The sequence below is a fragment of the Oncorhynchus nerka genome, linkage group LG13, assembly GCF_034236695.1.
Source record: "Oncorhynchus nerka isolate Pitt River linkage group LG13, Oner_Uvic_2.0, whole genome shotgun sequence".
Taxonomy (NCBI): Eukaryota; Metazoa; Chordata; class Actinopteri; order Salmoniformes; family Salmonidae; genus Oncorhynchus; species Oncorhynchus nerka.
This window is the reverse complement of record NC_088408.1, coordinates 36,267,246-36,279,698: the sequence shown is the minus strand read 5'-3', so window position 1 is coordinate 36,279,698 and position 12,453 is coordinate 36,267,246. Positions and strand designations below refer to the sequence as shown.

The 12,453-nt window shown below is 43.9% G+C and overlaps 1 protein-coding gene across 2 annotated transcripts in view; it reads right to left on the bottom strand.

Moving 5' to 3' along the window:
- nkain2 (sodium/potassium transporting ATPase interacting 2) overlaps positions 1-12,453 on the bottom strand; it is a 179,133-nt gene that overhangs the window by 28,336 nt on the left and 138,344 nt on the right. For both annotated transcript variants that reach the window (XM_029676846.2, XM_065026367.1), the window contains exon 4: positions 8,482-8,682. In XM_029676846.2, coding sequence (XP_029532706.1) covers positions 8,482-8,682 — 201 coding nt within the window. The remainder of the gene's footprint in view (positions 1-8,481; positions 8,683-12,453) is intronic.

Below are 12,453 nucleotides of genomic sequence, written 5' to 3'. Positions count from 1 at the left end.
TAAGGAATACCTAGGATAGGATAAAGTAATCCTTCTCACCCCCCTTAAAAGACCTAGATGCACTATTGTAAAGTGGCTGTTCCACTGGATGTCATAAGGTGAAAGCACCAATTTGTAAGTCGCTCTGGATAAGAGCGTCTGCTAAATGACTTAAATGTAATGTAAATGTAATGTAAATGGAATAGGGACCAGGTGTGCGTAATGACAGTTCCGGAGGGATCCGTGACAGTACCCCCCCCCACCCCGAGGACGATCACAGGAACGCAGTGCGGGGCCGATCAGGACCTGACGCAGCTGCCGAAGTTGCGTTGTCGTCGGACGGGGCCAGTTGCAGCTGCTGAAGTTGCGGCGCCTGGACGGACCAGTCACAGGGTCTCCCTTAATGGTCCATTATTCTGTCACGTTGGTATAAAGGGATCGGGAGACAGGTGCAGGAATGTGAAATAGGATTTTTATTTACCCAAATTACAGCGTGCCACGTAAAGGCACGGGAACGAAGACCAAACAAACACGTATACAAAACAATAACTAGCCCAAGCGCACAAACCCGTAATCATCTGCACAATACAAGTGGCACGAAAACCAAAACAACACAGCACAGGTACTCACAGGACCAACTGACATTGTAACAATAATCGACAAACCAATGGAAACCAAAGGGCACATTTAAACAATTACAATCAGTGGGAATGGGGACCATGTGTGCGTAATGACACAGTTCCCAAGGGATCCGTGACAGAGGGGTTCAGGTAGAAAATAGAAATGAATGTCTGAAGACAGAGAGACAGGGAGAGAGAACAATTTTCATCCCATCATGACAGAAATGCCAAACAACAGGAAGATAAATGGAAATTAAAATGGTGGGATCATATGGAGAATAAAACACACAAGGTATTTTCACTACTCCCATAATAGATCACAGCAGCAAAGCAGAGATGACATTGTTTAAACACATAGGGTTTATGATAATTCTCCCACTTCATCAACAGGCTAAATTCAGAGAAGGGTAAATAATATCACGAAGTGCATTTACCATTAACCAGGCAAATACTACACAAAGGGGCTTTCACAGTGCCTGAGTGATAGGTGAAAATAGGAAACTTACGGTTATGCCGTGCGTCCCTTTAATCTTCTAGCTAATGGACCCGGGCCATAGCTCTTCTCTAAACAATTACACTCACATTCAAAGACCCACTCGGAATCCCTAACCAAGGAAAAAGCAATAGTACCATCAGATGTAATTATTATTCATTACAAGTGTCATTGAAAATATTCTCATAAAGCACATCACCATCACTATTAACCGTGTTAATAGTCTCATTTATTAAAGTGTATTCTGGCCCTGGGCACAGGACGCCTGTTGTAGAGGTTGGAGGATGTGATGGAGGAGTGGAGGGGCTGTGGACTCCAACAGCTGTCTCATCCAGTAAGAAAACATTATTCCTCCCAGTGTGTGTGTGTGTGTGTCTTTGTGTGAGTCTATGAAATGTCTTGCTGGATATGGGGGGCCTGGACACAATTGTAAAGCTAAGGGTTGACAGTAAGTGGTGCTAGCCAGGAGTTCAGCCTGCTACATATACTGCAGCCCTATGGCACCTGTCATCGGAGGCACCCGTCAATGGCAAAGTTGGCTCCTTTTCTACAGACCGAGTCCCCTTACGACTCCATAGAGCTGTGACTTTACTGCATATAAATGTGCAACTATTAGTAGCAGCAATACAGTAGCACTGGCACTGACTCTGACAGTTCATATCAGGGTTACTTCAATTACTTTTGCATTAAACCATGTCCTTGTCCAAACACAGTCTGTGCACATGCTTTGAATAGAACAGTTAGTCATACCTTCATCATTCCTCATCAAACAGTTTTGTTAGAATGAACATGGAAGCTATTCTGATTCATGGCTCTCCTCGGGTCGACTGGCTGGCTGTTCTTAGAGAATCTGGCCCCGGGGCTCTGAGGCGTCAGCCATGCTACTGTGTACCGGACACAGCTCATTTAGCCGCTTATCCAGCCATATGAAATGGCCGCCTCTCTCTGCCCCCCCCCCCTCTTCCCCCCGTCCCCCAGGCTCTCCCCTGGACCCTGGTGGCGTGTGCTGTATCTCTGCTCTGTGGCTCTGTGCACCGCCTGGCCCCGACGCCACTGTACTCCTCTCCTCTGCTCTCTCCCAGTGCGAAGGAAGAACAGAGAAATCTGCCTGGCAACACATCAACGTCTTCCTGGCTGCACTCGTCATCTCCCAGAGGTTGACTGCAGATAATAACTGACAAGCAGCCATTCTTATAGACAAAAGAAAAAGCATCACAGTGGCAACACCAGTGAAAAAAAGAGGTTGGATGGCATGAGACCTACACAGTATATGTCAGTGTACTGTACATTTTTATGGTTAACTGCTTCTGTACAGTAACAGTAGGTAGGTGTGAGTGTTATTTTCAACCATGGGAGAGTGCGCTGGGGATCTTCTCATCCAGTGTTGCATTACACTAATAGGTTCATGCAGCAGACGATGGTGCAAAGCAACATGGCTGGACCTCGCCACGGTACGGTGCTGAAGGTGAGACGGAGGACGTTAATCACCTAGAGTGTTAACCATAATCAGTGGTTCAACTCCCACACAGAGCTGTGTGATTACACTCCCAGAGCAACCTTACCTACCACAGCATGGTGCACCGCTGTGCTACCGAGATGAATTTATCCCACAAGGAACCCAATCAAGAATGTCTTGAACTGATATTTTTCCACCGACTAGCTCAGAACATTAACACATTCTCCATAGATAATGACATCCTATGGTGGTGGGAACCGAGTGTAATTGCAGATGGGATGTGGCAAAAGAACAGTGAGACATCACAGTTTCGGGCCGAACGTCGCAACCCTAGAGCTGAAAATACCATATGGTCCCTCAGCTAAGTGCCACCAAGCCCAGCAGTCTCATGTTGACAGTGTCACAGTGACCCCACTGCAAACTGCTTGGGCTGTCTTTATTACACTACTTTGGTAAAGGGTCACTGCGCCAATTAACATCTTATTTATCGGCCGTAGCTACTTGCCCGCCTGTCTGATGTTGACAGCAAAACAAAGACAGCTTCACTCAGACAACAAAGACAGGGAGGACTGGAGGAGAGGGGAGGAGTAACATCAAAAGATCCTCCAGCGATTTCAACCCCTTCCTCAGTCCCATCCAAGGCAGGATTCTTAGTACCACGCACTATTGAATTACTTTGAGACGGAGGCTTCCTTATGGCGTAATGACGCGTACCGCCATACTAATGTCTAGGCCGGTTGTAAATGAACGGATGAGGCCCCTACGTCCATTCTCCGCTTTGAGAGAAACCTCATTAACGGAAGGTGCTGCTCTGTTGCCCTGACGCTATAGAAGAGAGAGCAGCAGAATAACAGTGGGACTTAGCGATCGTCTTCTGTTCGGAGCCAAGGAAGCTGCCTAAAAAAAGAAGTTGGTGGGTGCGTGGATGACAGGGAAAATGCTTCCTCTGTAATCCTTATAATTATCTCTTTATTGTCATCATTGTGGTTCACACAGGGAGGCCCTTTCACTGCGGACCATTTTCATAGATATTACTGAATTAGATTAACCTCCCAGGTTATTTTCATTAATACATATGAGATAAGACATTATTACTTGGGTACTTTGTACCCTATCAAATGACTGCACTTCAATGAAAGAAGAGGGACAACCAAAAGTTGTGGATCAATTGTGTTCTTGTCTGGCAGAGGGGGAAGGAGAGAATAGGAGAGGAGGAGAAGAGAGACGGCGGTTGTCTGCGCAGTTAGCAGATCAAAGAGCCACTCATTCATTTTGGGGGGAAAGATAATGAACCAGTCATTTCTTTCCCTGAGATTCTCACACGAGGAAACAAAAGCCATCCCTTATCCATTAAAGAGGGAAAATTGACATTGTTGCCTCGTGCTGCCAGACACAATTAAACAGTCTTCCATCCACGTCGAACGTCTGAGATAGGAAAAGTGTGTTTGGGATGCAATTGTGCCTCGGAATGTTTCTTAGCCCAATTATGATGTCCGTCGCTAAGACCTCCAGTGCAATGAAAGCTGCTTACAGAGGGTACTCCGCGTGAATGGAGTATCGGAGGTCATTTAGCAAATTGATTCTAGATTCAGCCCAATGTGTTCCACTAAGCTAGTAAAAAGATATGCAAAGACAACAGCAGCTTACAATACAAATGCATTATGGCAGCATGGCACAGTTATTATGGGAATACCGGTATGTGTAATGCTGTGGTCTAGTTTCTAGCTCCATGGTTTGTATAATGTCCAGTAGATACTGGACACTGTGGCCAGGTCTGCAGATTGAATGGCTGTAGACTTTGGCTCACAGCTATCAGCCATAATGACAAAGCACGACACACCACTTCCCAAATGCCTCCACTACAGAAGCTAGTGCTCTGAACCACTCAGGTCCAGGTTTATACTTTATATAACAGTACATAACAGACTTCGGGACAGTAGCTTTGGCATTTGGCAAACTTTTCATGGATTTGGTCTCTCTCCAAGCATATTTTAGCCTTTGAAATGAAAACGGTGCAGCGACTCCCATTTTATCCTAAAACGTGTTTCTAGTCTATGCAAAAGGGATGTCGGCAACATTAAAAGACGGCACCTGAATATCAGAAAGAAGTATCAAACCATTGTATTATTATTGGGCTCCATGCAGGCTGTGTAGTAATGAAGAAGCCCTCTAACCCCCCCCAAAGGTTTTGCTGACACCGACACCCGTCTGGTCCCCTTCCGTGTTTCAGGGAGAACTTAATTCAATCATTGTCATATTGATCCTGACACCCAACATTCTCTTGACACCACGCTACTGAACCAGCTCCTGTGTTTAGGAGACTAAGCGTTATTGAACTTGCAATAATTCCAATCATTTTCTACATAATATCTGACAGGCTCTAAGCATATTTCTCACTGGGGTTTGGGATTGTGTTCATGTATCTATTCTACTGTACTACAAGAGAGACTCGCTCAACATGTGATGGAATATACTGTAGACTCGATGCACAAACCTTGTTTGGTGAGTGCAATAGTCCCTACAGTAGACAGATCATACAAAGGGAACAATGATCATCCACCATCTCACGGTTGTTTTCAATCAAAAACAACTTAAGTGTTCGGTTTATGACTGAAAGGTTTCCATTGTGCAGAGTAAAATACATTGAGATGCGTATAATACCTGAGGAGTATCCCTGAAATCAAATCCAAAATAGGTGGCACAGTGTCTGACAGAGTTTAAGAATAGTTCTAACTCCAGGCAGGTAAAGTATCGGGTGGTTGGCTGGAGAGAATGAGTTCTCCTGGGATCTATCTATGTGGAACCCTCAACATGATCACTGACACAGCAACAACACCCTGCTCTGTTACATCAACATTCCCCTAATTACACGGCGTACATTAAGTCATTCTGAAATATCCTGGTGCATTGTGGGAATCTCCTGCTCACACTGAGAGCCTGAGGACTATAATCACAAGTGGCGGGAGCGAGAGAGGGAAAGAAAGATACACTGGGGACAGTTTTCCCTGCACACACACACACACACACACACACACACACACACACACACACACACACACACACACACACACACACACACACACACACACACACACACACACACACACACACACACACACACACACACACTCTGGAGGGGAATGGAGGGAAAACCAATCGTCAATAAGGGAATTGCGTTTCCTCTGCCACCCCCTGGGATGGCCCAGTGCCAAGCCACTAAAAGCTGCCGCCAGGCCTAAGCCTGCACTTTTAGAAAGATGAAGAGTTGTTTTTCCCTTTGACAATTTTCTGCCTTATAATATTGCTGCAAGGCCATTAGTCACTACAGTAGTAGGCAGCTAGTAATACGAGACAAAATAATGTGTGTTTCACATCCCGTTGGCATGTCTCAGCATTGATGACTGTGCACAGGCATACGATTAACTTCTTCATCCATTACCTCATATCACAGGTAGACAGCCTAACTAAACTGAAAACAATATGAACATTTCTGTGCAAAATATCGTGGTTCACAGGGGTATCATCATCATAGCCCAAATATAAAAGCCTCTTCATGTGAAACAAGGTCAGTGTACAGTCTTCCAACTCCAACAAAAGAGTCCCACATGCCCAGAGCCTAGGCTCCAACCCGTCCCCCTGCTGAGATGAGAGGGAGTGTAGCGGGTAGACTAGCAGCCAGACTAGGTCTACATACAGGTAACTGCCAAAATAAAGGAAACACTTGAGTCGATGAGGGATACTAAGTATTTTTAAAGCAGGTTCTTTCTCACAGGTGTGGTTCCTGAGTTAATTAAGCAATTAACATCCCATCATGCTTAGGGTCATGTATAAAAATGCCCAGTTGCCCATTATTTTGGCTACCATGGCTAGAAGAAGAGATCTCAGTGGCTTTGAAAGGGGGGTCTCAAAAGGAGCATAGGGGGTTTAAAGGGAGTGTGTGTGTGTCTCAGTCACCAGATCTCAACCCAATTGAACACTTATGGGAGATTCTAGAGCCGCGCGGCGTTTTCCACCACCATCAACAAAACACAAAACGATGGAACTTCTCGTGGAAGAATCGTGTGGCATCACTCCAACAGAGTTCCAGACACTTGTAGAATCTATGCCAAGGCACATTGAAGCTGTTCTGGTGGCCTACTATACTTACAGAGGCCTACTATACTTACAGAGGCCTACTATACTTACAGAGGTCTACTATACTTACAGAGGCCTACTATACTTACAGAGACCTACTATACTTACAGAGACCTACTATACTCACAGAGGTCTAATATACTTACAGAGGCCTACAATACTTACAGAGGCCTACTATACTTACAGAGACCTACTATACTTACAGAGACCTACTATACTTACAGAGACCTACTATACTTACAGAGGTCTAATATACTTACAGAGGTCTACTATACTTACAGAGGTCTACTATACTTACAGAGGCCTACTATACTTACAGAGACCTACTATACTTACAGAGGTCTACTATACTTACAGAGGTCTACTATACTTACAGAGGTCTAATATACTTACAGAGGTCTACTATACTTACAGAGGTCTACTATACTTACAGAGACCTACTATACTTACAGAGACCTACTATACTTACAGAGGTCTACTATACTTACAGAGGCCTGCAATACTTACAGAGGCCTACTATACTTACAGAGAGCTTCTATACTTACAGAGGCCTACTATACTTACAGAGGCCTATAATACTTACAGAGGTCTACTATACTTACAGAGAGCTTCTATACTTACAGAGGCCTACTATACTTATAGAGGTCTACTATACCTGCAGAGGTCTACTATACTTACAGAGGTTTACTATACTTACAGAGACCTACTATACTTACAGAGGCCTACTATACTTACAGAGACCTACTATACTTACAGAGACCTACTATACTTACAGAGGTCTAATATACTTACAGAGACCTACTATACTTACAGAGACCTACTATACTTACAGAGACCTACTATACTTACAGAGACCTACTATACTTACAGAGGTCTACTATACTTACAGAGGCCTACTATACTTACAGAGACCTACTATACTTACAGAGACCTACTATACTTACAGAGGCCTACTATACTTACAGAGGCCTACTATACTTACAGAGGCCTACTATACTTACAGAGGTCTAATATACTTACAGAGACCTACTATACTTACAGAGGTCTACTATACTTACAGAGGTCTACTATACTTACAGAGGTCTACTATACTTACAGAGGTCTAATATACTTACAGAGGCCTACTATACTTACAGAGAGCTACTATACTTACAGAGACCTACTATACTTACAGAGGCCTACTATACTTACAGAGACCTACTATACTTACAGAGGCCTACTATACTTACAGAGGCCTACTATACTTACAGAGACCTACTATACTTACAGAGGCCTACTATACTTACAGAGACCTACTATACTTACAGAGGTCTACTATACTTACAGAGGCCTACTATACTTACAGAGGCCTACTATACTTACAGAGACCTACTATACTTACAGAGGTCTACTATACTTACAGAGGCCTACTATACTTACAGAGACCTACTATACTTACAGAGACCTACTATACTTACAGAGACCTACTATACTTACAGAGGTCTACTATACTTACAGAGGCCTACTATACTTACAGAGACCTACTATACTTACAGAGACCTACTATACTTACAGAGGCCTACTATACTTACAGAGGTCTAATATACTTACAGAGGCCTACTATACTTACAGAGGCCTATAATACTTACAGAGGTCTACTATACTTACAGAGAGCTTCTATACTTACAGAGGCCTACTATACTTATAGAGGTCTACTATACCTACAGAGGTCTACTATACTTACAGAGGTTTACTATACTTACAGAGGTCTACTATACTTACAGAGGTTTACTATACTTACAGAGGGCTACTATACTTACAGCCAGAAGGATCTGCAGGGAGCTATGGGCCACCTCCACATACTGGTACTCCAGCAGACAACCTGCGATGCTGATGTAGCGGTGGTCCTCCGGGGCCCAGGATGGAGGAGGGGTGACCGGGGTCACCCTGCAGCCTGGACCATTCTCCATCCACCAGGACCGGTGCATGGACATGTTGAAGGTCATGATCAGGTCACTGTCCTGCTGGCAGAAAGGAGAGGGGGGGTTGAAATACCGTATATATGGGTACTACTGTACTGTAGATCAGGTGTTTATGTGGAAAGGGCACAACATTAATATTGAGGTGACATTCATATTGAGCTATTTTAAGTAGAAATGCTAGATAGTCGAGTACGTTTTGAGTATATCTACAATGGATTTTCTGTTGTAGGTGTTCAGCTACTACCGATGCCTTCCCCAGCCATAGTGGAGTCAGTGCAATTACGTGCTCAAGCTTAAGCACGATTACACCTCAGTCAGTCTGGCAGTGATTTAACAACGTAGGTCAAACACCCAGCGCTCCACAATATTCTAATCAAGCTAAAATGTGTTCGTTGGCATGGAACAATGGCTAAAAGGGTGAAAAACCTCCCCTCTGTGACTTCTCTACGCTACCACTTCCCAACTCTTTAAAAAGGCTGCATTGCCTACAGGGGATTGAGATTCTAATTTAATGCAATGTGTATTTTACTTTCATTAATAAGCCTATTACGAAATTTGTTTTAAAGAATCATCTAACCATTCTAGAGTGGAAAAAGCATTGAGCTAGTGCTGCTTTGGTAATGTTTTCGGTTAAGTTAAAAGCTTTGCTTAACATTTTGCAACACAATTATTTATTCTGCCTCTTTCCCGGCATCTCGGGAAGGCTATTAATTCTGAGCAGAACAAGAGTGTACAGAGGGTAAAACTGAGCCAACATGCATTCAGCTTTTGCATGCCATTAATTCTACAATCAAGTGACGGAAGAAATGGCTATTAGGGATCGGGTTTTTCTGTGCCATTTCCAGTGCTAGCGACCCAAACTCCGGTATACAAAAAGTAATTGTGAAACCCCGGGTCATTTGAGTCATCAAGCAGAGGATAATTCGAGTTGGTACTGAGAGGGAAGTGTGCGTGCACACATCCTTAAGCTGGAGCGAATGAAGAGAGAACAAAACGTCGAACAAAATCCATCCCAGAAATGGTCCTACTAGCTCTCAAGCCTCTACCCTGTTCTCACACCTACGAACACATGACACATTATCAGCCTGTGCTAAACTCTCCCTAAAGACCTGCATTTTGACATTTGAACTCACATTTAAGAGCACTGCTTAAATCAGACAAGTGTGCCTTCCAGCCTTAGCTGTAGTATTGCCCGCACTGCAGTGTATCAGTTATTTTAGCATAAAACCTTGGTATTTGGCATGGAGACAAACATTCCCTCTCACTTACAAAACCAAGTAACACCACCCAATTCATCCTACCAACACTTGTCAACCAGCTCCTACTTTTCTTCTCTCCTGCAGAAGGGAATGAGTCATCTGGGGGATTGGTGTCAGTGGCATTATTGCCTGTTGTTTAAAGGCCATATCAAGATCTATCACTCCTCTGCCTCAACAAATGGCGCCAGTGTTTGTCCACAGCAGGATGTGGGTGTTGTGGTAAACTGCTTTTAATTCATCTTGAAATACGCATCAGTGGGAGACGTTTGGCTGGAGCCTTGCCAAACAACAAACCCACAGTTTGTTTCATTGAGGAGTGGGTATTGATGCAACAGGCTCTCTAATACAATCAGAAACTCAAGGCCTTATCTGGTAGGTCTAGTGCCAGACTGCTCAACTATTTCAGATTGTAATTACCTGAAAACCCACATAAAGGACAAACAAACACATGAAAGAAATGCTTGTAACTTACAGAGTATCTGACCTGTGATAGAACAACAGCCTGCTCTAACGTGCAATCTTATGTACAGTCGTCCTAAGCACGCTAGCTGGACTAGCACACCTCTGCCTGTCCCCTAGCACCGAGAGCGGACCGGCTCGGTGCCTCATGCCGTACGACAGGTGTGGTCTCATGCCTCCTCGTATGGAGACAGACAAGTGGAACATAAAGACTGCTAGACGTGAATAGAAAGAGATGGGGGGGGGTTGCAGCTGTCTACCTCTCTGTGTCTCCCTGCCTCTGTATCTGCTGTAATGAACGTCAGTCGTGTGGCTGAACAGCATCCATCATCAGTCAAGTTGCGGGATAGAATGAGTGGCGAGTGTTCAGCTCAGCTCATCACTGTTCCATATGCAGTAGTACAGGGCTGCCTTCCTTACTACCAGCCAAACACCTCTCCACTACCCTCTGACTGACTGGCAGTGTGGTTCAGCATCATCTGGAACCAGTACAAGGACAGCGTGAGAGTTGGGTGTCACTGAGAGTCGACTGATTGTTATTACTCCTCCTAAATAGTAAGGTGATGATGACTGGGCTTTCCCCAACGGTTGTTGTTCATACTTGACGACTGCAAAAGGATAGGCTAACACATCCCTGACAACAAAGTAGAAGAAACTAAGTCGCCAGAGAAAAAGGTGCAATAATTGAGAATCAGCCATATGCAGTATCTGTCTCACATCTGAAGGGAACGAAGAGGAGTATTACAGGAGTTGCACGGAGGCTTTACTTTGCTCTCTACGTCCCCGTGGGTTCCATTTTTAGGGCTTTGTACTCTCTTGCTGTTTCATCAGCCAGAGAATCCTTCGAAAAACAGAATGAATTCAATTCAAATTGGCGACAACCTTTCGAATATTACATTGATTGAGCATTAAAAAGCAGTGACACTACAAAGGCCTACAAATTGGATGGGTACACTTTTATGAGAGTGGCATTTGAGTGAGTTATTCTGTAGATATATTTTAGACACCACCAGTACATTCCTGCAACACTACTTTCAAGGTCTAAAAAAAATATATGCTTAACTAGCCCTGGTTGGGGGGGATTTGGTTGTTTGAACACAAAAGAGGGACAGTCACACTGTTAAGCACAACAGCCAGCTATGAAAGACACCCAGATGTTCCACTTTAAAGGAGTAGGAGCATTTATCATTCTTCCCATGGTATCAGGGGTGCAACATTCCCTGCGGTGCACAGGAAGAGATCAAGAGAGCAGCTTTTCTGTATTTAAAGACTTCAATCCAAGTTCTAGAGGAGTTTAACTGGAAGACTGTCCTGACAACACTAACAGGAAGGAAGAGTGTCCTGACAACACTAACAGGAAGGAAGAGTGTCCTGACAACACTAACAGGAAGGAAGAGTGTCCTCTCTCTCCTTTCACGATATGCTGATTTACAGTTGAATGCCTATCGAAGTGTTCATTCAAATACCACTAAACAATCCTGGGTGTGTCTTTGAATTGAATTCCTTGCACTCGTGGAAGTATGTAGACGCAAGTGCTGCACAGAGCTTAGTATGCTTTCTGTAGGAATGTTCGAGGAGTGACTGTAATCAGAACTGGAGAATGACATTGAGAGAAAGCAATCTGAAGGTATTTGGAAAGGATCAAGATCAATACCTATCATCAGCGAACGAGTTGAAGTACTCAGAAGGGTATTTCCAGTATTTTCTTGGAATTTCCTTTGACAAGTACATGCTGAACCAATGGCTGATTACTACGACTAGGCTGATTGTGCAAGTGTATGTGGTACAAGGAGAACCAACAGAATACACTGAATTAGATTGGGAAATAATTGTCTTGCTTAAGCAACAGAACACGTGTGTTTCCTGCCGATTAAAATGAGTCATATTCAGAGAAAGTTGATATTTAAAACAAAGACTCTTAGTAGGTGTCAAGTGGCTTTCACGCAACATTAATTGCACCATGGGAAAGACGCATTAGTTCAGTGTGAACTTTAAAAATACTGAGGCTTGGTGGCTAATGAGGATGGAATAGTGAAGTGTACTGTGTCCACAGATACACTTAAAGAGAGCTACACACACACACACTGTCAAA